We start from the raw sequence: 26871 nt of genomic DNA, 5'->3' as shown, positions 1-26871 counted from the left end.
TAAATATATTTGTATACTATAATTATTATTAAAAAAATTCTAAAAATAATAATAATAATCAAAACTTGCTGCTGTGGAAGAATCACACAGCAAAAATGTAAAAAGTGTGTCAGTCATTTAGGAACAGAAACTAAAAACTAGCTCAGTCATGAAGGGGTTAAGGGACGGAAGGACGGAGGAGCAGCAGCAGCGGAGGTACGAGAGGGGGCAGCGTGGGATTTCAGAGTCACCGGCCGCAGTGTCTTCTCCCCTCTCGTGCCGGCTACACCAGTCTGTGAAAGGGACACAGACCGCTGCCACCAGCAGGGAGAAGAGACTGCGGCCAGTGACTCTGAAATCCCCCGCTGCTCCCCCCTCATACCTCCGCTGCCAGCAACTAATCGATGATGGGAATAGTTGCCAACTATTCTCATCATCGAATTTCATCGATTAGTTGTTGCAGCTCTAGATCAGTAAGTGATCTCTTGTATCTTTTTCTGGAAAGATTCAAAACATGTAGGAGACAGCCTGTTGGATTTTCTTGAATATCAATTCCAGTAAGTTTTCTAATAATCCATATTTCTGTCCAGAAATTATGAAGTTTTGAGCAGGACCAGAATATGTGTACCATATCCCCTTTTTCCTCTCCACATCTCCAAGAATGTATAGATAACCTCTACTTCTTCTCTTCAGTATGAAAATTAAATTTAAAAAAATTTATTGTAGAGCTTTAAGTGAAAGCTTTGCCTTTGCTTGCAAGTAAATGATCGTATTAAAACTATCATATGTAAAGGCTGGACAAATCACAGGAGCCAGGTAGCCAATGCTCCTTAAAAATGACAGCAATAGTTGTCAATTGAGCTGACTTCTATTAAAAAAAACAATCCAATCCTGCAGGGTTCCTATATTGGAAAGACTGGCTCTTAGATTTGTATTTAATATTTCCACCCCTCATATATGTAACATGTCTAACAAAAATGATCCCACTCATTCAGCAACTGGCCGATAACATGTACTGAACGTCTCTATGCAGCCTTTCAGTAGATTTAGAATGATGTTACTGTGCAGAACTACTACAGAATTATTCTGTGATACCACTGACACAGGCCCTGCACTGGGCTCTTAAGAGAGAACAGAGGCCAGAATTTCACTAGTCTCAAGGTAGGTGTAGGGATGACTGGCCAGGTGGTCTAATTATGGCCTGGGGGTTTGTGGGCCAGATAGCTGCTGGAATGGCTCTATAGCCGGCGGATCGCTTGTATATTAACGGGCATCGCTGCCTCTTTTCAAATAGAGGGGATTTCCCGCTCGCGTGCGCCACGCGGCGCGCCCGAGGGGGCGGATGTAACAGGACGTGTATACACGCCCAGTTACATCTAAGAAGCTCCCGGCAGGCCGTGTATACACAGCGGCTGGCCGGGAGGTAGTTAAGCACCATAGGAAGTTGTCCTTTCCAGTCCAGCGGCCAGGATCCTATCTTTGCAGTGGAGGTGATAAGTACCAGCTTGCTACAGCTCTAATGGCACAGAGACTTTTTAGCGTTTACAGTTAATGTGTTTTTAAGTTAACGAATGATGATTTAAGACAAGGTGTTAAACTTGGGTGCTGCGGTGCACTGCTACATGAAAGGTGCTTTCAGCTACCGGATGCTGCACTTCTTACAGGTTTACTTTTAAAAAGTAACTCCAGTTTAAATGGTGATGTATATCTTGCATGGATTGAAAAAGCTTTCAAACCTCCTAATATAATTGGGTGTGAAATATTTTTGGTTTCCTGACTAGCAATTCTGATATGCCGATTGTCAGCTCTCTGACATCCTGACAGATTTAATGTCTCTTCTGCCCTGTCTGTGTTATGATGAGTGACGGCAGCCAGCTTCCTCACAATAGAGAGCAGGGAATCCTGAATTAATGTTTAACATTGGCAGCATCCCTGTTACACAGAACACTTTCACTAATATCTGTTGCCCAATTGAAGTTAGATGTAAAATTTATGATCTAAACCCTTGGTTCTCAACTGGTGGGTCACGATACCAAAGTGGGTCGCGACCTCATGTTCAGTGGGTCGCCGTGTGCCTTCTATGCTAGGTGACCACCTCCTGTCAGTTCTCTCGCCAACCAGCCATTCAAAATCTGTTCGCCGGTGCAGAGTGTCAGCTTGAGGTGGGATGGACTGGGGCTATGGCCGTGAGGGAGCTCCAGCCATACGTACCACTCGTTTGCGTACCCTGTAGAGGTGCCTGGACCGTAGTGACGTCACATTCTGGCTCCCGGCACCTCTACAGGGCGTGCAAGGGAGCTGTACAAGCAATGCACATATAGATGGAGCTCTGTCATAGCACAGCAGCCCACACTGGACCCCAGCCTGGGGATCCACTCCAGTTCTCCCAAGGTATGGAGACTAGGTGGATCTTTTGAATGGCATCCCAAACGCACCTCCCACCCACAGTTCGATCGTTCCATTGCAGTGCGACTTGGGTCACCACTCAATGACCAAGGACAAATGTGGGTCCTGAGGTTACACAGGTTGAGAACCACTGATCTAAACTGAGTGTTTAGTAATGCATACATTTCTAAAGGTCTTACTGTTGTGTGGGATGTATTTGAGCTCAGTTTCCCGCATAAACTTTGGGGCCCCAAGAAGCGGACTGCAGAGGAGGAAGGCTGCTCTCCCTGTGAAAGTATTGCACTCTCTGTAGTGGTATGACCGGCTCTTGCTTTAATTCAGCGTAGGGTGTTGGACCGCTGCAGAGAGTCTGCTGCTTCACACGGAGAGCAGTGGTCCTTTCTTTCCCCCTGGGGCTCAAACATTTGTTGGTATTGGAACTTAGTGACCACTGTGCTGTGCCCATTAACAGACTTTGACCCTCCCAGAAGTGTCAGAGGCCTGTGCCTACCCCTGCTGCTGCAGTTCCATTCACCAGCCTACACCACTACTGGATAAAGCAGCAGCAAATGGGATAAAGACACTGGCATCAGAGAATCCCAAGATTATCGCATGCTTAAAAGTCTGGTGTAGGCTGCGGCCCAAGAACAGAGATAGTAGGAGATATGGGCAGCCGGGGAGGTGAGTGTAACAGCTCTTCTATTGCAGTGAACAGTCATTTCAGTTCTTTTCCATGACTGATGCTTGCATTAAATGCATCTCTCACAACAGTCTGACTCTTACAAATGTATGTTTTACAGCACTCTTTGTAAATCACTTTACATATAACTTCACTTGGGCTTTAACCCCTTCATGACTGAGGCCTTTTTTTCATTTTTTTGTACCCATGTTATATTCCACATTGCAACTGAGCCCGGGAAGCACGGCGGGGGTGTCCGGCGGGGGATGGGGGGCCCCTTCTTCGGGACGCAGAAGCGATCTGGCGACAGGTACAAGTTTAAACAGAGTCCCGGCGTCAACCAAGTCACCGGGTGTCTGTTTAAACAGCCCCGATGCTGGCGACGTACACTGTACGTCGTCAGTCACGAAGGGGTTAAAGATAACCTGTCGAGAGAGACACATTGAGGCTCTAATTGCTAACTACTACTTGTAAAACTGCTACCGTGGCCTTCTTGCTTACATATGTTGAGTCACTGACCTGGAACAATTCTGCTTTACTCATCTGCTTACTTGTTCCAGATCTGTCATTCAGAAAATATCGAAGCCAGTGTGTTGACATAATAGCCAGGCAACTATCACTTTCAGAAAAAGTTTGACATGTGGCTGAACTTGACCCTCCATTGATATATCTGTTTATGTTCAGCCACTGGAATTAACCACCTGCTGTCCGGCCGTTGTAACTAAATGGCCGAACAGCGGCTTTTTGAATGCGGATGGGCGTTTTTAAACGCCCCATCCCGCCCCGCTCGAGCCCGCAACTAGTCGGCGGGCACGAATGGGAAATCGCCTTTGAATGTAAACAGCCAGCGATGGCTGTTTACATACAAGCGTTCAGGCGTCTGGAGACTCCCGATCGCTTGTAATGTGCGGGTGTGTGGCCCCTCCGTCGCAGCCGCTGCTGGCGATCCCAAGCTCCGCTGTTCCCGGTGTGAGGCCGGGACCAGCACAGCAGCTCTTCGGCCGGAGATCAGTACACGATCTCCTCGTCGGAATGCAGGAAGTGATGTGTATTACATTTAGGGATGTCCCGATACCGATGCTAGTACCGGTATCGGGGCAGATACAGGGCATTTTCAGGAGTACTTGTACTCCTGAAAATGCCCCGATGCCTAGATCAGATACCGGCCGTTTATTTTTTTAACTAGCTTCGGCCATTGACCCCCATAGCCCCTCCCCCGGAATACCTCTCCACCAAACGAGGCTCCATCTCCGCTCTGACCTCTCCGGAAGTGTGACAGCATGGCGGGGGTAAGTGTTGTGTGGGACAGTCTCTTCTCCCTGCTGGTGTTGGCTGCAGAGCTCGGTGTCCCTTTCACAGACCTCTGTAGCCAGCATGAGAAGGCAGAAGAGACTGCAGCTGTGATTCCCCCGCTGCCCCCCTCCCCCCTGTATGCTCCTCCGTGTCCCGTCCTTTTCAACTTTATGAATCGGTTTCCTTTTGGTGATATATCTCAGTGTGAGATGCCCGTGCTACTTGCTGCACAGCAGTTTTCATCAATTGTAAGAAGAGAATGTCTGTTCAGTGTGCTCACGGGGGGAGCTGGTTCTTCAGTGAAGTAGAAAGGTGACACTAGAGGTCTAAAAGACCCCTAATGTCACCTTTTAAAGAGAACCTGTCACCTCCAATGCACGCAGCACTGTGAGTAACTGCCCTAAAATCATTAGTCTGTATTGTTTTATAAAAAATGTCACATGTCCCTTTAAGAAAAAGTATCGGTAATTGGTATCGGCAAGTACATGAGGGACAGTACTTGTACTTGGTCTTGAAAAAGTGGTATCGGGACATCCCTAGTTACATCACTTCCGCATTCCTCTGTCACTCTCCGGTTCAGAAACCAGAGAGAAGCTGGTGAAGCAGTTCTCTGCTTAATCAGCTTCTCTGAGGGTCCCTAGGTGACATTAAACCCCTAATGACCCCTGATGTCTCTATAAAGAGGACCTGTCACTGCAAATTGGCTATCACATAGGGAGCTTGTTTGCTCCCTATGTGATAGCAATAAAGTTAAGTGGAAAAAAAAAAGGTTTAAGAAAAATTTTAAGTAGCAAAAAAAAATTGTCATATCAAAGCAATACTAAAAAAAAAAATTAAAGTCCCCCGTCCCCACATGCACACGCAAACATGCCTCGAGTCCGCCTACGTGCGAAAACGATTACATCCATTGCACCGCACATGTTACATATCGACGCGAACGTCTGAGGGAGAACAATAATTCTAGGGCCATTAATCACTGATAACACTAAACTGATGAGCGGTAAAACCTTTTAAAGCGTCGGCTATGGTCAATTTTGGGTAAAGTAGTTTTATGCGATTTAGCGCGTGTGCGCCATTTTAAAGCTTGGCATGTTTGGTGTCTATTTACTCGCCGTGACCCCGTCTTTTATATTTTACCAAAAAATTGGGTAAGAAATGTTTTATAACATAACGTAGGGAGAACAGGTTTGTTTTAAAAATTTTCGGTACTTTTTTCATTATATACCGTAGTTAAAAAAAAAAAAGTATTGGTGATTACATACCACCAAAAGAAAGCTCTATCTGTCCCCAAATATTTTTTATAAAACTCATTTCAGTACAGCGTTGCATGACGGAATAAATGTCAGTCAAAGTACTGCAGCGCTGAATACTGAAAAATGGCCTGGACAGGAAGGGGGTATAAACACCCCGGTCAGCAAGTGGTAAAGTCAAATACCAGGTAATCCCATTCCTCCCATGTGACAGAGCTGTTCCTTGCAAAGTGCCTTCTCAGGCTAACAGCACTGTCACGTGATTTTACAAGTCTTGGAACCCTCATCCTGACTCCAAGTTTAAACTTGGAGCTTACACTGGGCTTCCTCTGTGTTTTTTTTTTTTTTTTTTTTTTTATTTTTCTTGGTTGCCGAACAAACGGAGCAGTGGGGAAGCAAAAGGAAGGCAAGTATGGGGGAACATGGTGCAGGTAATATGGAAGAGGTGTCAAGAGAAACTTTGGCTTTATGGGATTCTTTTTGTCAGCCTTTTGCTTTGTCCTGCAAAGCAAAGATTTAATTAAAAGCCTGTTGTATTTGATTAGTTAGGTAATCACTGCCTGTGATCAATATGTCCATTACATTAATTGTTTGTTTTTATTTTCATTACAGATATACTATATAATTTGTCAAAAGACTGGATTATATCAAGTAAGAGGCTATCAACACTCATATCGTTTTATTTTGTGTATATTTTACATAAAGTGTATCTAAACCGAAGAACAAAAATTTTTACCAGTCCTTGGATGTGGTAGCTGAATTAGATATTTTTTTTTTTTTCTCACAGGATTTTGTAACTTTCACCTGCTAATTCTGCCAATAACATATTTCCTGTCCTAGAGCAACAATGCTTGCCATACTGTGTCTATGGAGGAGCAGCATTGTCACCCTAAAGGTGCCCATACACCTTACCATTATCGGACGATTTTCGTATGCGATCGACTTTTCGTACGATAATCGTATGTGTGCATTGCAGTGTCCGACCGACATTACTGTACAATCGTACGACTTTTGACGGTCAAGCATGTTTGAAAACTTTGCTAGATCGTACGATTTTCGTAAGGTTACTGGCGGTTTCGCCCGTCAAGTCGTACGATCTACACTGCGCTTGCGCTAACGAAAATACGGCAAATCAATTACCGCAATTCGTCCAGGTGCTTTTCTTTAATTACGGCTAAATCTTGCGATCATCGGGTCAGGATGGGGCTGTAATACGAAAATCGTACGACCATTCGATCATCGGACGAAAAGTTTCGTCTGATCGTAAAGTGTATGGGCACCTTAAGACAGGATTACAGAACCCCCTCCCCTTTTCTACTGTACAACGTGTGTATTGTAGCCCACATAGATGGCTGTGAACAATGAAAATTATAAGAGTGCTCACACAATTTCTGCCAAGATCAACTGGTACTTTTTTTTTTATTTTTTTTTCTCCGAACAGATCTTGCAAAACACATTAATGGCATATTTCAAGACAAATTCCAGCAAAATTGAAAGTTTTCACTAGCAGTTGAGCTGCCTGTGCACTGCAAGAGTTAACTGCTCAATTATGCCTTGAGGGACATGAAAATGTTTTACTTGCCTGATCTCCACTCCCTCCGGCCTGCTAGACTGGTCACTGCAGCCTCTCTTCCCCCCCTTCACTCTGGTGGTCTAAGGATCACTGATGTTATCAAGTACAATGCAGGATCCAGGGTCTTGTATTGTATGTGAGGACTTAGAGGGTAAAATTATAGACTTGTCCCTGCAATACATCCCCTTTTTAATACAGGACAAGACCCTGCTAGCTTTGTTTACAGCAGCCTGGCACTGCAAACTACCTTTCAGTTTGTGGTCTACAATGACCCCCAAATCCTTCTCCATTTCTGACTTCCCTAGCGGCATACCCATAATTGTATAACCCATTTGTTTATTTTGGACAGAAGAAGAGAGCAGGAACAGGTAAGTAAAACAGCTCTTTTCTGTCCCCTAGGCACGAAAGAGCAGTTAGCCCTTGCAGTGTGAGCACGGGGAAAATTTATATTGCTAGAGTTGGGCTTTAAGAGCCCAAATTGGGCCAAATAAGGACTTTATGGTTTACATACACTTTAAAGCAGACTTTGCTGTAAAGTGCAAGGTGTGCTTCCTTGTTAGACCCATTTAAAAATGCCATATACATATTAAACACACACACACACACCTGAGGAGAATAATAACATAAATATACTTGCTTTACATCCAGGGCTTCTCTCCTCTTGTGCATAAAGTTGGCCATACACCTTAAAATTATCTGCAGATTTTCTATGGTCAGATGGAAAAGGTGCAACAGATTCCTCCATCTACACGTATCTGGGTGGATGTATGAATCTCCCACTGGGCCAAGCTTTAGTATCTTGCTAGTCGGCCCCACTGGCTGTCAAAATACCTGAACAATCTGATTGGATGCAGGCATTGTTCAGGTGTTTTGAGAGCCAGCGGGGCCGACTAGCAAGATTACGGAAGCTTGGCCCAGTGGGAGATTCCTCCATCCACACAGTTTAGTGTAGATGGAGGAATCTGTTGCACTTTTTCCATCTGACCATAGAAAATCTGCAGATAATTGTAAGGTGTATGGGCACCTTAAGAGTAACTTCATGGATGTTCCAGCCAGTGAAGTTCTGTGCATGCTAACGATTGCAAATTTCATAAGAAGACAATCCTGTGCAGTGCAGGTGTCTTCTTATGAGATTTGGGATCCTCTGAATTTCCAGGATCTCACCAGAAGGTCTGTGATATCACCCTGGTGTAGGCACTGTGAGAAGGTGTTAGGCAAGTGTGCGTACATATGCTTTTTTTTTTTTTTTTTTTTCTTCTCTCCAAAAGTATTTTTATGTTTGGTTCCTTGTGCAAAGCAGTTTTTGTTTTGTTTTTTTTTATTGGCAGGGGCAAAAACTGAGCCTTACCTTTTTTCTTGCATGAGTATCTTTTATTGAAACTGGGAAAAATCCTCCTAAAACTTGAACCAGCATATGCTGTTACCATTACTCGCAGCAGCTATGTATGCAGACCTCCCTTACAATCTGTACTGTGTCTTCACTGATTTTTTCCTACTTTCCAGTAAAGCAACCACGTATAGTTCTCTATGCCTTTCCCTCCTATAATCCTTGGCTCTAGTGTGCTCTTGCCCTTGACTCTATGCTCCCTCCACTTACTCCTACCTGCTACACATTCAGCCGGTGCACATGCTGAGGGACCTGAATCCCTTGCCTTCCCCTCTTGACAGGATGTTGACCTTCACTCACTAGACACAGTACAGGGGTTGCGAAGTCCTGCTTTCCAGCAGTGCACCTTTACATGTCTCACTGGGCTACTCTATGGTCAGATCCTAGTTTTCACATGTTGTTTACAATCAAAAATATTGTTGTTTTTCTGTATTCCTCTGTATACTCCCTTTTCTGTTGCATTGGCCTGTTCTATGTTTCTAATTCTTCTAATTTCTACCTGATTGTTCCAAACAGATTCAAGTGTGTCGTCTTCTGCACCATATGTGGAGATCATTGAACAGCCAAAACAGCGAGGTATGCGGTTCCGCTATAAGTGCGAGGGGCGTTCTGCAGGAAGCATTCCGGGAGAGCGAAGTACGGATACTACAAAAACTCATCCCACCATAAAGGTCTGTACATATACTCCCCTTAATTAAGTTTTTGATCGCTGGAAGATTAAACCAGAATACATTATTAGCTAGAATATTAAGCTCCAGCAGTTTGTCCATGTGCAGCCCTTGGGGTCCAGGCCTATGCTCTGTTCTGAGCCTCAAGCTTCTTCCAAGTTGGCACTGAGGCCTGGTTCTTCCTGGTGTGAAGCACCACCGCAGCCATTAAATTATATTCTTAAAAATAAGTCCATGCCAACTACAAAACCTTGACCTGAAAGGCTTCAGCGTCAATTTCAATATCATTATAACAGGTACTTCCCGAACCACAAGGTGCCTGCACTTCAGCACTATTTTTGGCAAATAGTATAGAAATGTTTTTATATATTTTGCCTGTAACAAATCTCTGAATTTTAACATTGAGCGCTACTGAGTGTAATATCCGGCAGCCGAGAGGGGGCAGTGAGAAGATTTTTGCAAGAAGCAGCAGCTGAAGCTATGGGCATACACATCAATGCATATATCTAATCTGTTTGATGCTGCATCAACCCCCCCAATATTTTTACTAAAATTCAGTTTTAAAAAGACCTGTCCCATGTCTCCATAAAGAGAACCTGTCACTGCACAGTACTATCACATAGGGGGCTTATCCGCCTCCTTGAGATAGTAACAGAGGATTATATGTGAGGTTAAAAAGAAATAAAACTGAGTAAAACCATTTGAGGAGTCCCCACCCCTGCGCAAGTAAATACAAATATGTGACTCTATGATGCACATGCTTTGTATAACGCATACTTTGTATTGTCCACACTGGAATGAAAGAAATAATTCTAGGGCCATCATTTACAGTCAACTCTAAACTGCTCGGCTATAAAGTGTTTAAGGCCTCATTCACACAGGGTAGAGTGAGGCTGTACAGCTCTGTGCTGCGTGCACGGCCATATCGGGCTGTTCCTGGGAAGGACAGGTGCTGCGTGTGATTGTACGCAGCAGCCTGTTCTTCCCTATCGGAGGACACGGCCGTACGTTGTCGTACGCCCAGCCGCGCTGCACATCCGCGCGGGTGTCCATGCTCGGACGCACACAGGAACCCATCCTGTCTGCGTCAGAGTACGGACACCTGCACCCTAACGGATGTGCAGCTTGGGTGAGCGTACGCTGCGTCCTCCCATGGGGAAGAACTAGGGATGCATCGATATATCGGCCGCCGAAACATATCGGCCGAAAATGGCACTTTTTGGCATGCATCCCTGATTTCTTTCCTCCTCGCTGGGTGCTGCTCTATGTCCCAGCGGGGAGAAGAGAAAGTGACAGCCGGCCAAGCGCTGCGGTGGAGAGCGCTGTGAGCGGCCAGCGTCTCCTCCCACACCGCTCTACCGCCTATCACAGTCCGGCAGAGCGTTGTGTGGCGGAGACAGTGCTGTCACAGGAGGCTGGGCTTCTCTCTGACACGCTGCCACAGGAGGCTGATCGAGCGGTGTAGAGAGGAAAGAGCTAGGTACACACACTCGGCGATCATTGATTGCTGAGTGTTTGTACATAATTGAGGACATGGTATGTTTACTAATATCCTCAATTATGAATGAATGGGAGTGATCTACATCACCCCCATTCATTCATAATTGTAGTTATAGGAAACAAACAATGTTCTCATGTTATCAATGAACAGGAACACTCATAGAGGATTCCTGCTCATTGATAACAGGGGACACAGAAAAAGAGATTGAGAAAACAAAGTCCTCCTATCTCTTTTTTTTTTTCTATTTTAAAAGGGAAATATCAGGGGTCTGTTTAGACCCCTAATATTTCCCCGAAGCCCCTAAAAAGTAAAGTAAAAAATATTTAATAAAAAATGAATGAATAAATAAAAATATAATATAAAAAAATAAATAAATAAAAATAAAATATTTGAAAAATGTGAAAGAATAAAAAAACATTTTCGGTTTCGGCCTGACATTGTTTTATTTTATTTCGGTTTCTTTCGGTTTTAAAATTTCCATTTCGGTGCACCTCTAGGAAGAACAGGCTGCTGTGTACAATCGCACGCAGCACCTGTCCTTCCCGGGAGCAGCCTGATATGGGCATGCACGGATCTGTACGGTCTTATTCTACCCTGTGGGAATGAGGCCTTAAAGCGCCGCTTATGGACAATATTGGGTAACATAGTTTGCCTCTGTTTTGACATGTTTAGTATCCATGTACTGTAAGCAATTTCATCTTTTTTTTTCTTACAAAAGAGATATTATTGTGTTTGCACTAAAATACATTTTAGTGTTTTTTCTGAAAATATAGGTTTGATAAGCAGTTTAAAAATGCATTTTGTTGTGAAAAAATGAATTGTTCAGGCAATGAAAAAGTTGAGGAAGGATAGAGAAATGTACACGTATTGCAGAGGTATATGTAATATAGAATTATTTAATAAGTTGAGTGCCTTTTTTTCTTTGTGCAGCAAGTGAAACCTGCTCAAAATATTTAGAAACTTGTAAAAATGCTAAAGCCAGAAAGGTCATTCGAATTACCTAAATAGGGCTTGCTCCAAATTCTATGAGAACTACTCTCAACACGGAATGTCCTGTGGGCTGGATCGGAAATACCTGGTCTGCATTTTCAAATGGGAGAGCAACTGGGGTATCCAAAACAGTATTCCCAAGAAGTAGATTGTGAACAATGAAGTGGCTGGGTGTGCTACAGTTGTTCCTCGGTGTTGAAAGAGGCCTGGTGGTAAAAAGGGGGGGGGGGGGGCTTTTGAGCTTTCAGTTGTGTGAAATATTAAATTCCCCTGCGTGGAAACTGACTTTTTTTTATTTGAACTGGCAAACATCGGGTCTTCATTCAAACAGTGAATAGCAAATCAAAATAATTAGCTTTGCTATCCACCCAATATCTAATTTCAAAATCTGTGAATGTGAAAATTGTTTTCCATATGCCCCATTTATGCCACAGCGATGGTGTGATGTGGGAAAACATTGTGCATTTTCCTGCAGCACACTGGAGGGCACCATAGGTCACCACAGCTCAGCACATTTAGCTGCTGTGAAGAAACTTGTTTGGAGCAGCACTTTGCCAGTAAAGGTAAAAGAAAAAACGCAAGGCATCACTACATATTGCTGCCACTCAGCTTGACACCAGCCCCACACTGAAACGGACTGGTTTAGCACATGACTGGAGTGAACCCAGCCTCAATGGTTGGAGAACAGTAAAAAATAACAATAATTTGTGTAAGGTGTATATAACAGGTTGCTATTGTGGTTTAACACATACATATGTATTCATATTTCAGGTAAACAATTACCAAGGACCAGCCCGTATAAGGATATCTTTGGTAACCAAGGATGCCCCCCATAAACCACACCCTCATGAACTGGTTGGAAAAGATTGCAAAGATGGCTATTATGAGGCTGACTTATCACCAGATCGCAATATTCACAGGTATATATATATAATAATGGCCTTTTGAAAAAATACGGTAGGTCCTGGAGGGGGAAAGTGCGTCTGTGTGTGTGCGCGCGTGTGTATGACATTATGACAAACTGCCTAATATTAAGTAGGTACCCCCTTTTGCTGCCAAAACAGCCCTAACCCATCGAGGCATGGTCTCCACTAGACCTCTGAGGTAAGCTGTGGTATCTGACACCAAGCTGTCAATAACATGTAATTTAAGCCCTGTAAGTTGGGAGGTGGGGCCTTCATGGATCAGACTTTTCCTGCACAGATGCTCGATTGGATTGAGCTCTGGAGAATTTAGAGGCCAAGTCAGCACCTCGAACCTGTTGTGTTCCTCAAACCATTCTTAAACCATTTTTGCAGTGTGGCCAAGTGCATTATCCTGCTGAAAGAGGCCACTGCCATCAGGGAATACATTTTCATGAAGGGGTGTACTTGTTCAGCAATAATGTTTAGGTAGGTGGGACATGTCAAAGTAAAATCCACATGAATGGCAGCACCCCAGGTTTCCCAGCAAAACATTGCCCAAAGCATCACACTGCCTCTGCTGGCTTGCCTTCTTCCCATAGTGCATCCTGGTGCCATCTCTTCTCCAGGGAAACGACACACACCACCATCCACATGATGTCAAAAAAATGTTCATTCATCAGACCAGGCCACCTTCTTCCATTGCTCCACAGTTCTGATGGTCACATGCCAAATGTAGGTGATTTTGGTGGTGGACACTGGTCAGCATGGGCACCCTAACTAGTCTGCAGCTATACCTAACAAATTGCGATGCACTGTGTGTTCAGACACCTTTCTCTCAGAACCAGCATTAACATTTTCAGCAGTTTGAGCTATAGTAACTCTTCTATTGGATTGGACTACACGATGCAGCTTTTGCTCCCCGCGTACATCAATGATCCTTGACTGCCCTTAACTCTGTGGCTGGTTTTCCTTCCGTGGACCACTTTTGGTAGACCCTGACCACTGCAGACTGGTAACATTCCACAAGAGCTGCAGTGTTGGAGTTGCTCTGACCCAGTCACCTAGGCATTACAAGTTGCTCAAATTCTTACACTTGTCTTTTTTTTCTGCTTCCAACACTTGCTGCCTAATATTTTTCACTCGCTACCAGTGGCTGATTTTTTTCATACATACATACATACATACATACATACATACATACATACATACATACATACATACATACATACATACATACGCCAGATTATTATGACCACCTGACGTTTGTAGGCAAATTAGCTATAATTTTGTGCTGAAATTGCTAGCGGGCCAGACCATTCTAAATAGGGAAGCAGGTTGTTTACCACTTGTCAGATTCCTCGCATCACCTTTCAACAGCTCGTGGAGTCATCTCGTGGCCCAACGAAGTACTGATGGGGTGGTCATAATAATCTGGCCACTCAGTGTATAGATCTGTCTGTCTATCGCTTCCTTCTTTCCTTGTACAAGGGCTAAAGTGGGGGCCGAAATCTACTTGTCCCGATACAAAAAAAATACTTTTGACCACAAATATCGGTATCCCCTGGATTTCCACTCGCCCCCACGCAATTTTCACTCGCCAATTGCGAGGGGGCGAGTGGAAATTTTGAGCCCTGCTCTATACCCTAGTTTGCTTTCGGTACTCGCTGATACAGAGTACCGATACTGGTGCTTCTGTTTGCATGGAGCAGGCTTCCCGAGCAGGGAAGCCGACTCCATGTTTGGCCGGCTTGGTTGTGGTTCGCCGGGAAACCGGCTTCCAAGCCCATCAGGAAGCCGAGCGCCAAGTAATTACCTGATTGGCCAGGAAGCCAACTCGATGCTGATTGGATGGGAAGCCGGCTTCCCAGCCAATTAGCAAGGAGCTGGCTTCCCAGCCAATCAGGAAACCGGGAGGCAGGTCATGACTCGCCGCCCCGCTCCCCGATTGCCTGGGAAGCCAGCTCCGTGTTCCCCCTATGGCACTGCTGGTCAGAGGAAATCTTCCTCTGACTGGAAGTTCCAGTATCGGGGAAGGTATCGGCACATTTGGCGAGTACAAGTGCTCGCCCAAATACTCTTATCGGTGCATCCCTAATCAAAACTGTATTTGACTGTGCTAAATAGCGCTTCTCATTAGTCAGCGTGATAGCAATTTGCGAGAGAAATGCAAAATACATAGGGCAGGTACGGGGTACAGATAGTACACCTGTACTGGCGGAGGTTAAGGACTGTTCGCCGAAAGGCAAGTATAGCCGGGGGGTGTAATGGGGGTAATTGGGAGAGACCGGGCCAGATTTGATCGGGTAATTCCATTTTCCCATACTACCTGGGAAAGTGAACTTACCCTTTAATGCACATTGTGCGTGTAAGAGTTTTGTTGCCTGGCTACCACAATATGGGACACAGTGGAATGGCGGCAGCACTCAGCGCACACACACAATGTCCTACGCGTGTGTTTATTTGCATGCAGATGGCTTGCATGCAGATACTTTTTTTTATAACTTTTTGTTTTTTTAATTTTAACTTAATGTTATTATTACATAGGGGCTTGCAAGCCCTTATGTGATAGTTTTGAGGTGACCGGTTCTCTTTATGGAACCTGCCCTCCAAGACAGAACAGATGTTCTACACAGTTCCTGACAGCTGAGACGGGTGGCGCTGTGATTACAGTGCCACGGTCTCAGTGATCACACAGAGCATACAAAGAACGGACGTTCGTCTGCTCTACAGGCTCTATGGTGAACTCCTGCTGTGGTCCCGGGTGCCCCAGAGGAACAGGGGACCCCGCAAACCACAGCGGGGGGAGGGCGGGCAAGATCGCTGTTGCTCATCAGATCACTTGTATAAAGATGGAGCACTGTCCATTTAGCTCTGCTTGTCCAAAGCAGGGCTAAATGTACAAAAAAAAAGCTACTCGCCCGGCGCCCAAAACTGCATGTCCCGGGCATCAGGTGATAGAATTCCACACCCCTGATATATACGTACACTATATTGCCAAAAGTATTGGGACACCCCTCCAAATCATTGGATTCAGGTGTTCTAATCATCTCCATTGCCACAGGTGTATAAAATCAAGCACCTAGGCATGCAGACGCTTCTACAAACATTTGTGAAAAGGTTCGCTCTCAGGAGGTCAGTGAATTCAAGCATTGTACCGTGATAGGTTGCCACCTGTGCAATAAGTCCCTCTGTGAAAGTGGAAGCAACTGGGAACAAAAGCAGCTCAGCCACGAAGTGGTAGGCCACATAAAATGACAGAGCGGGGTCAGCGCATGCTGAAGCGCACAGTACGCAGAAGTCGCCAACTGTCGGCAGTCAATAGCTACAGCTAATTTTATATATGTTCTTTTTAACCTTTTGATTTTTAAAACTAATTGTGCCCAGATAAATGTAATATTACAGCAAAAGGCATCAAATGCTAATTCCTTCAAAAAGTACTTTGTGTATTAAAATATGTGTAAACCAATATGAGGTACTTGTTTGATTTGTGGGCCCAAAACTCACCATTTTTTTCAGATTTATGCTGTGCTGCTTTTTCATGAGAAAATAAAGATGTATTTGTTATTTTTTTACACAAAGTGCATGTTTGAAGTCCTTGATGTCCATATGCTGCAATATGTTGTGGTTAATTCTGTGGATGCCGATGGATTAGTGATTGCACCTCAAGGCAATTTGAGACTGGGGTGCACTCTGCAAATCAGTGGACAGATATATTTTATATCTTGCAGTTTAGTATATGTTACACGACTATATGTTTTTTTGTATGGCAACTTGATTATGATTATCGGAACCTTTCAGACTTTCTTTTGGCTGTTTGTTTAAATACCCTTCCTGAGGTTTTGGTGGTGTTCTTTTTTTGTTTTTGTTTTTCCTTTTGAGGCAAAGTAACTGCTTTACTAATTTTCCTGCACCTCCAGACACCCAACAACAACAAAAAATCCAGGTTTCTGCATTCACACTAAAGAACGTGCACAAATCTTCCATTGCCAGCTATTGTATTCAGTGGTAACTGCTCCAGCAGCTGCAGAATACCCGGACAGTGCCTGCATCTGTTTTGGCGCAGGCACTGTTTGGCTGAAAATTATTGGACCAACTCATTTGACAAAACTTGATTAAAAAAGAACTTGCTAACATGTCCACCCACAGCTTCAGTTTCAGATGGCTCATCAGGAACTGGCTGAAATTCCATGTATGGCCAGTTCTAGTGTTATGGGTATCGGGGCAAAAGTTACACTTTTCTGCTAATGGTTAGTTTTGAAATGTATTAAAGGAAAAAGCTGTAGAATTTGAGTGACGTACTCTGAATAGAAATATAGATCTTGTGTACTTCACCTGCTGATGGAACAGTTTATATGTAAAACATATCTAAACCCAAGAGCAAAAATATATTATGTTCATTGTAATGTGAAGACAGGATATGTGTTCGGACTACAGAATCTCTCCTCATCTTATAACTTTGGGGGAGGTGTTCCGCAGTTCACAGCGCATTTGAAAGGCTGATAACATTGTCTGACATGTCAGCCCAGTGCACAGGAACGTACAAGGACACTAGATTTCTGGCAGGATGAATAGGTATTTTTCTATACTTGCAGAAAATGCACTTGGCCTGAAAATAGGAAAGTAATACAGCTGCCCCATCAAAGGAGTGATGAGCTGCTATATACAGTTGGGCAGAAAAGTATTTAGTCAGCCACCAATTGTGCAAGTTCTCCCACTTAAAAAGATGAGAGAGGCCTGTAATTGGCATCATAGGTAGACCTCAACTATAAGAGACAAAATGAGAAAACAAATCCAGACAAATCACATTGGCTGATTTGGAACAAATTTATTTGCAAATTATGGTGGAAAATAAGTATTTGGTCAATATCAAAAGGTAATCTCAATACTTTGTTATATATCCTTTTGTTGGCAATGACAGAGGTCAAACGTGTCCTGTACATCTTCACAAGGTTGGCACACACTGTTGCTGGTATGTTGGCCCATTCCTCCATGCAGGTCTCCTCTAGAGCAGTGATGTTTTGGGGCTGTCGCTGGGCAACACGGACTTTCAACTCCCCCCAAAGGTTTTCTATGGGGTTGAGATGTGGAGACTGGCAAGGCCACTCCAGGACCTTGAAATGCTTCTTACGAAGCCACTCCTTCGTTGCCCGGGCGGTATGTTTGGGATCATTGTCATGTTGAAAGACCCAGCCACGTTTCATAGGTCTACCTATGATGCAAATTACAGGCCTCTCATCTTTTTAAGTGGGAGAACTTGCACAATTGGTGGCTGACTAAATACTTTTTTGCCCGACTGTATTTCTTTTTTGTTTTGTATGAATGGTATATTACAGGTTTGGCATCTGTTACAGTGATCTTTTCTCTGCATGGTAGAAACTACCCCTGAAAGTAGAAGAGTAGCTATTTCTAGGGCAAATATTTTGCTAAATTAACAAATCATCCCATTAATCATCATGCTCTGGTACATGAGTGATAACTGTACAGAGTAGTTCTTGGTCCACTATCCATGACCCAAGCTGCAAGAGCAAGTTTCAGAGCTAAGATTGTGCACAGAAGCAGTTAAAATGAAGGAAAAATGTTTAACACACACCTACTTACTGGGAGCACAAGAACATAAAAGGATTATTTGAGTTTATAAAAAAAAAAAAAAATGTCTACATGTACAGAAATGCCAATGTCTTCCAGAAAGGGTATGGTCTGTTAATGGTTATGTAAGCTGAGATATTGGCAAGCTTTGTTTATAATACTGACCTGGTGGAAAGTTGGGTAATCTCAGTAAAACCTGATAAAGAATAGTAACGTGTGTGTGTGTGTGTATTTAAATTACACATAAAGTGTGTATAATATTTTTTAATTTTTCTTTAAGTTTCCAGAATTTGGGCATTCAGTGTGTCAAAAAAAGAGAAGTTGAGGATGCTATTGCCCAGCGAATACGGACAAATAACAATCCCTTCAATGGTAAATCATGTTAATATCTTTGACTATAAATCTTCTGTCTGTGTACGCGTCACAAAACTTGCAGCTGATGTACAATTTTGTATTGTAGACTTTATTAAATGTCATGTATTTTGTATGTATTGGGAACTCCAAAGATAGTTCTCTTTACTGGAATTACCCCTTGCAACCATTTGCCTTGGCCCTAACAAAGCTAGTTTGTGGTACCACACTATGCTGATGGATATGTCGTAAAGTAAACTTAGTATCACATATACAATTTTTTAAAACAAAAGAAGGGATGGAGAAAGATGGGGTTTTTTGGTGGCTTCAGAAAGAACAAGTCCAATAAACTTCAGCCTCATAGGTATATAAAATATATAAATTTATTGAACAAATATATAATTTAAAAAAAAAGCATTAGGTATGCATGAAAATATAAAAAAGACGTATACCTCGGAGGAAAATACCTCCCATCACCCCCTATACACCACAATCGAGGTTTGCCTAAATGGTCATGAATCTATACATGTGAAATACAGCATCATAGGCAACTCAAAAGAGACAGGTATTGATTATATTGGTGAACCTCGTGGGGGTGATAAATTGCTTGCAATGCTATAGGGGCACTGCTTGTGGGCTCAACACGTTTCGCGCCAAGGGGCGCTTCATCAGGAGCGGAGGGAGGTAGTCCCTTCAGTGTCTGGTCAACAAGTGCTTGGCACTGGCATATAACGGACCAAGGGCATGTGGGCCCAGGGTGGAGGAAGATGGAATGGGCACAGCCAAACAGGGCCTGGACGAGAATGGAGTTAAAGGAGTGTCCAGTGGTGAAGAGGGATCCAGTGAAATGGAAGGTCCAGGGCAGCTGGGGGGTACGGTCCTCCACCTGAAACTACCGATGTTTTTGGGGCCGTTGCCAACCCTGCACTACAATTTTAAAGCTGAAGTAAACAACCAACCAAAAACAAATACACCGCTCACATCCACCTCCACAGCCTGAGGATCTCATCTGCTTTTGTCAGGTGATGGTGTTCTATCAAATGTTGTGACTACGTTGAAATGCTTGGCCTAATGGGCGGTCACACATTCCACCGCTGTCAAACTGGGCGGGATTACGTTGGAATGTGTGAAGACCACACATTTTAGTATGTATATTTTGTCATTGGTTGTAGTAAACGTGACAAGCGGAAGGCATGGATGCCTTAAACATGTTTAAGTGTTTGTTAACCTCTTGCCGTCCGCCCGTTAAGAAAAAACGGGCGGACTCGCATCAGTGGGTTGCCGTCGCCAGACGGCATTTTTTCCTGCTTGCGTATATTATATGTAATAGCAATTTGGTAATAATAAATGTTTTAGAATTTAATATAGGGGGAACTGTTTTTTTTTTAATCTGTAGTTTTTCCTTAATATATTAAAAAATAAAAACCCCAGTAGTGATTTAAATACCACCAAAATAAAGCTCTGTGTCCCCAAAAAAGGGTATAAAATTAATTTCAGTACAGCGCTGCATGACTGAATAAATGTCAGTCAAAGTACCGCAGCGCTGAATACTGAAAAATGGCCTGGATGGGAAGGGGGTTTAACACCCCGGATGTCAACTGGTTAATGAAGAAGGAAAGTGCATAGGGAGTTCTAGGTCTTAACTACATCGACGTCGGTTGAAATGATTGTGTATGTATATATGTGTGTGATGAATATGTTAATAATCTTACATGTGTTTATTGTTTTGTTTGCAGTACCTGTAGAAGATCTCAAGTCTGACTTTGACCTGAATACAGTGTGCCTTTGCTTCCAAATTTGCATACGTGACCCAACTAGAGGCCTTCTCCCTTTTCCATTAGTTGTGTCTCATCCTATATATGACAACCGTAAGCTTGGTCCTAAAATAAACATTATTAATACAAATAATACTAATGGCATATTTATTACTAAGTCTCTATTGCAAAATGCAAGCATTTTAGGCACAGATTTTTTTATGTATTTTTTGTTTTTTATTGCTCAATAGGGGGCACAGGATTAGTAGTTATTCTGATATCAGAAAAGTTAGCAAGCCAGCTAAAATATCTGCTACTCCCTGCATGCTTCAGTTTTTTGCTATTGTCCTAGAAGGATGGTGTGTTCTATTAACCTGTTCCTGTTAAACAGCATCCCAGGCACAAGCAAAGTAGTCCCACAGAATCAGGTTGTGTCATCTCACGATCCACTAAAATTTCCATAGTGGCCGTCCTGACATAGCCTTGCTCTTTGTCCCCTGCTTGGAATAACTCACCCCTCATAGCTCTAAAGTCTTCATAGCCTTTAGGGAGTGATCCTCTCCGTGGCCTTTATCCAGGGTGGGGTTTTCTTCCGTTATGATAGATTTTATGGGCCAAATTGCAACTTTGCTGACTCTGAACGTAGAAGGCTGTAAACGTAGTTCTACACCTTCGTCTCCCTAATGTCTGACGTTCCTGCAGGTTTAGCAGGGTCTGGGCTGTATTGTCTGATGAAGGGTTTCACAGGTCCATGTTAGACGAGTTTATGCCTGAGGAGCCTCAATTAGCGGAAATACCCCCAAGCTAAAAGATACTATATTTGCTCTTATGGATGCTGTGCGAGTTAAATTTAAAATGGAACAGCTAATAACTTTCTATTAGTATTTGAAGACACAAGGAGATCTCACCACTCCAATTCTCCGGCAACAGTCGTGTTCTGGAGACTCCAATGGTGCTAGTCAAACGTGCGTTCACACCTGCAACCGCTTTAGTGTCCAAACAGACCTCAACCCACGGATCTCCAATAAGAATTTAAGCTTTATTAAAATCCACAATGAAATGTCTGAATATGCACCAACACCGCGAGCCCCCAATACACCAAAATCCTATAATGCATTTCACTGATAGACTAATTCAATAGGCTTAATCAAATAGTATTTCGGGTCCTGGGGGTTTGAGGTGTTGGTATATCGTGACATTTCATTGTGGTTTTTAATGAAGTTTCTATTAGTGTTGTTACCAGTGTAGGGTCCCCAAAAGGTCCCATGACTGTCAAAACAGTCTGGTGCATTCTTTACTACAATCTGTATGGTTGACTGGTCAACTTTTGGCAAACTATTTACTCCTCCCAAACGCTTCTAGGACCAATACACATTTGATGAGGATTTTCCTAAGAAGTGTGCTGTCCCCTACTCTGGATTGGACAATATTTCACTTTAACAAACTATTGAGGATGCTCCAGTGCTTAAAGTGACATTAAACCCTCAGATATTTTAACCTAAAACAATACTGTAATTTGTGCCTTACTGTAATCCATGGTTGTTTCCCTTCTCTTTGCTGCTCTTCCTTTTTAAATCTGTATCTGTTCTCATGCTGGGCAGAACTTCTGTTTTGCAGCAGACTGCCTTGTCTCTGGAATGGATACATGGTGTCTGTGTGTAGGTTTGCAACCTGAGCCAGCACTACAGGAAGAGGCACTCAGCTGCAAAGGGAAGTTCTCCCCCAGCATGAGAAGACATGAGGATTTAAAAGGAAGAGCAGCAAAGAGAAGGGAAATTACCACGGATTACAGTAAGGCACACATTATTGGTTTATGTTAAAAAAAATCTGAGGGTTTAATGTCACTTTAAGGATCCCACTGATTAACTTTTGGAAACCCTTACCAATCTCTATTTTGTTAGTAGGCCCGCTATGAAACCTAGAAGCCCTGTCATGCGTAAGGTAGTTTTGGCCTTTTGCTTCAGTACATCATTTCCTCAGTACATCATTTCCTCAGTACATCATTTCCTATCATTGTCTTCTCTCTGTCATTTCCTGGCTGGCCAACAGCTTGGTTTTCCAGTGTCCAGATCCTCCTGTAGGTGACAGTGTAATCCAATAGTATAGGAATAACTACTGATCCGGTGCCCCTTAACCCTTTCGCTGCTACGGACGTAAGAACTACGTCTGGCAGTAGGGAGCTGTAAACACACTCCTGGCTGCTAACGTAAAGCTGATAAATGTATTATCCTATTGCAGAGATTTTACAATTTAGGCAATGGCAACAACGTTTATTCATGGTATGTGCACTGAAATACTTTTTAGGCTGCATAACTGCTGTGGGTTCTGTAGTGATGACCATGGGGGCCTGAGATTTCTGCCTGTCCATTTTTACTTTTCAGTGGGTGCTAATAATCAGAAAAAAATTAAATATGTAAACTTTTAAAGGAATTTAAATGTAATGACATTTACTTTGATATCTTTGTTTTTTTGAATTTAGCCAGTCCTGTAGTAATCGGCATATTGATGATCTCCAGAAACCAGTTTTGTTTTGTTTTTTCCAAGATAACTCAATTTATCTTTATATTTAAGCCTTATTTAATGCACATTTTAATGGAAATTATAGCCTCTTTTGATGCACTTTTTTTGATGCACTTTTTTTAACGCTTACAATCTTTATAAAAATCCTTTTTATGCTTTGTACAAAATCCTTATTTAACAAACTTTTTTATGAAAGGGTTTTGTTTTTTTGGCAGCTTCTGTGGTATATGGTCAGAAACACTGCTGCAGTGTTCTTGCCTTTGGGCTCATGAAGAGATATTCAACCTTTTGCGCCAGCTGTCAGAATGCGGAACTGATGTATATGACATCACTTCCGCATTCTTGTGTCACTCTCCAGCTTCAGATGCTGGAGAGAAGTTGATGAAGCAGATCTCTGCTTCTTCAGGGGGGTCCTAGGTGACATTAGGGGTCTTGGAGGGCCCCCTGATGTCTCCATAAAGAGGACCTGTCGCATATTTTGCTATCACATAGAGGGGTTTCTTAGCCTCCTATTTGATAGCAATAAAGTTAAGTGAAAAAAAAACAAACTAGGAAAAAATTAGTCACACATAAAAAAGAATTTAATAAAACAAAAAAATTTTTAAAAGCCCCCACCCATACATACACGCATGCAAACATGCGTCAGGTGCGCATACTTGCGAAAACGATGATTGCGCCCGTTACGCCGCACATGTTGCATATCGCCGTGAACGTCGCAGTGAGAGCGCTAATTTTAGGGCCATCAATCACTGATAACACTAAACTGATGAGCGGTAAAAGCTTTTAAAGCGTCACCTATGGCCAATTTTGGGTTTTGTAGTTTTTTTTGCGATTTCGCGGGTGCGCGCAATTTTTAAGCATGACATGTTTGGTGTCTATTTACCCGACGTGGCCCCGTCTTTTATATTTTACCAAAAAATTGGGTAATATTGTTTCCTAACATAATTTAAACACTTTTTTTTTCCACCCAGAATTTTCAGTAAATTTTCTGAAATATAGAAAAAAAATAAAACCCGCAGTGGTGATTAAATACCACAAAAAGAAAGCTCCATCTGTCCCCAAAAAATGGTATAAAATTAATTTCAGTACATCGTTGCATGACGGAATAAATGTCAAAGTACTGCAGCGCTGAATATTGAAAAATGGCCTGGCCAGGAAGGGGGTCTAAACACCTTGTCTTGAAGTGGTTAAGTTAAATATAATGCCCCAAAACACAATATAAAACCATTTTTTTTGTAAAATATAAAAGATGAGGTTACAATGAGTAAATGAATACCCAACATGACCAGGTTAAAAATTGTGTGCGTCTGTGAAACTGCGACAGAATTCAGTACCCCAAAAAGTCCGTACACAACGCTTTAAAAGCCCCCACGGGTGATCAGTTTAGAGATGCGTGTAAATATTGGCCCTAGATTTGTTGCTCTCACTCTTGCGTGCTGGGCGATACCCAACGTGTTGCAGAATCGTTGTTTTTTTGTACGTAGGCGCACCCGACGCGTGTTTACCTGACAAGTTTTTATTTATACATTTAATTTATTTAATATTTTTTAAACTTTTGTTTTTTTTAAACTTTAATTGCTATCACGTAGGGGGGCTTACAAGCCCCCCATGTGATAGCATAATGGCAGTGACGGGTTTAAGGTGATGCTGGGGGTTTAAAAGAACCCCAGTGTCACCTTTACACTTGAAATAAGCTATGGAAGTGCAGATCCTACTTCAGTAGCTTATAGCTGGGCTTCAGGAGCCCAGCAATGACAGCTATGGGACCGGAAGTGATGCAATACGAGTCGCTCCCATAGTATGGGGCGGGGGAATCAACGAATGGATGTTCGCTGCTCTCCTCCCCAGCTTCCCACCAACATCCGGCAAGCTGATCCTGGGCCCGTAGGTGGGGCAGCGGAGCCCAGAAAACAAGGCGGCCCAATTACCGGATCTTAGAAGCGATCTGGCGGCAGCTGAGCCGCCAGAACGATTCTACTCTAAAGCCAGTCGCCGGCTCTACAAAACGGAACAGACTTCCGGCGGCTTTTAGCTTTAGATTATCCCGTCATGGGTCGTGAAGGGATTGAGCACTATTGCCTTGTATTTAATATACAATATTTGAAGAGCGGAGACCAGAAGTAGGGCTTGTGTACATTGCCATTTGATCAATCAGAACTCCTTTTCTTCCCATACAAGTCAATAAGAATGCAAAACCAGATTAAAGAGGAAATTTACCCATCTCTTGAAAATAACACCAACAATAAAACACCTTTTAGAAATATTTAGTTAGGACAATCTGTTTTAACTAAGGGCAGGCTACTAGATCTTAGTTTACTTCCTGGAATTCTGGTACATGTGACTAGGACATGTGACCATGCACATCATCTAAGGGGAGGAAAATGCCTTTCCCTGAGATCTTGTGATATTACAGATGAGATTTCCCAACAATGCTCTGCTGATGTAACCTTCCCAGGATGCAATGCTTGAGCACAATTTCATTATCCTGCTCTACATTTTGTCCCTGCTGCTTTCCTACAGCAGGGCTAAATGTACAGCAACAAACACCTGCCCCGCGCCCGTAACTGCATGTCCAAGGCGGGGGGTGTTAGGAAATTCCTGAACGCGTGCACTGCGAGTCATTTTTGTCCATATGTGTGCCCGACATATGTGGGAGCAGGGGGCTTTAAAACAAAATTGAGGTGTTTTTTTTTTTTTATCCTTTTTGTTAAACTTTTTTTTTTTCCTGAACTTACTTGCTATCACAAGGGGGCTAATGAGCCTCCCTATGTGATGGCATAGTGAAGGTGACGGGTTCTTTTTAGGGAGCCGCCAAGGGTAAATAAGACTCCTAATGTCATCTCTGCAATCCATTGACGCTGATCAAGTGATCGGAAGCCTGTTCTACAAGAGAGTTGGCAGAAAAAAAATATGTACAGCACCTGGGAGTTTATTCACATGCTGCCGCTGACAAAAGGGTTAAAGACAGACGCACTTCACTTCATTGGCATTGGTTAAACGGTTGAACAAAATTAAATATTTTAGCATCCCCTGAATATTTGTACAAGAGGATAGTTCATTTTTTGCAATCTTTGTTTTCTTTTTTTGTGACGACGTTCTTTTGTTTTTACGTTTATTTAGGTGCTCCTAACACTGCTGAGCTGAAGATTTGCCGAGTTAACAAGAATTCTGGTACCTGTTTAGGAGGAGATGAAATTTTCTTACTTTGTGATAAAGTGCAAAAAGGTAAACACTATTCAGTGATTGACTGCAGAACTGTGCTGCAAAATCTGTGTATATAACATTGGTATATCACTTAAAGTGACTGTCACTATAGTAAAAAAATAATAAAACCAGAGCCACCCTGTAGAAAAATGAAACAAAATATTACTTAACATTCAAACGTGCAGTGAGTTAAAACTGCTTTTTTCAAGAGCAATGAATACTGCTGCTGTGACATTTCTGGGTCAGTGGTTCAGCCGAGCTGAACACATCACCTGCTGGAAAGGTATTAAACTACTTCTGTTACGGGGTGGCTCTGGTTTATTTTTTTATTTTATTTTTTGCTTTGCTGACAGGGTAATTTTAATATTAGTCTGTTACGTTTTTATGGCAGAAGTGACTTCACAAGTCTGCAGTGTGGTGCTTTCCAGACCTATGTGTACTGTGAAAATCGCGAAGGCCTCTCCAGGTCCTAAGCCATGGCAGAGCTTCAGGTGTGACCCTGTCTCTGATGACTCACTTTGCGAGTATGCTGTGCAGGCTGAGCATCGGTAGCTTCCTAGTTATTCGGATCGGTGGGTGCCATCACAAGTCTCCTCAGAGCTGAGTGTGTACTCGTTCATGAGGAAGGGGGAGGGGTCAGCAGAGTAGAGAGGAATCTGCTGATTGCAGTTTACAGATAACCACCCCGACCCTCAGAGAGATGGATTGAAGATCCTGTGGAGAGAATTTTGAATTGTTAGGACTCTGGCCTGTGAAAGAGTCCAATAAAAAAAGTATGAAAAGCAGCCCTGTGACTCCTGACAATGCGCACACACATACATCATTTTTAGTAAATGATTTGTGTTA

General features: G+C 42.9%; 1 protein-coding gene across 1 annotated transcript in view; it reads left to right on the top strand.

The window, feature by feature from the left end:
• Nucleotides 1-26871, top strand: part of RELA (RELA proto-oncogene, NF-kB subunit) — an 83316-nt gene that overhangs the window by 48873 nt on the left and 7572 nt on the right. The window contains exons 3-8 of the mRNA XM_018552855.1: nucleotides 6199-6237; nucleotides 9063-9217; nucleotides 12477-12625; nucleotides 18477-18568; nucleotides 20284-20415; nucleotides 25942-26046. Coding sequence (XP_018408357.1) covers nucleotides 6199-6237; nucleotides 9063-9217; nucleotides 12477-12625; nucleotides 18477-18568; nucleotides 20284-20415; nucleotides 25942-26046 — 672 coding nt within the window. The remainder of the gene's footprint in view (nucleotides 1-6198; nucleotides 6238-9062; nucleotides 9218-12476; nucleotides 12626-18476; nucleotides 18569-20283; nucleotides 20416-25941; nucleotides 26047-26871) is intronic.

The sequence above is a fragment of the Nanorana parkeri genome, unplaced genomic scaffold, assembly GCF_000935625.1.
Source record: "Nanorana parkeri isolate BGI_ZX_2015 unplaced genomic scaffold, ASM93562v1 scaffold99, whole genome shotgun sequence".
Taxonomy (NCBI): domain Eukaryota; kingdom Metazoa; phylum Chordata; class Amphibia; order Anura; family Dicroglossidae; genus Nanorana; species Nanorana parkeri.
The sequence above is the reverse complement of the archived record's forward strand: the minus strand, read 5'-3'. Positions and strand labels throughout refer to the sequence as shown.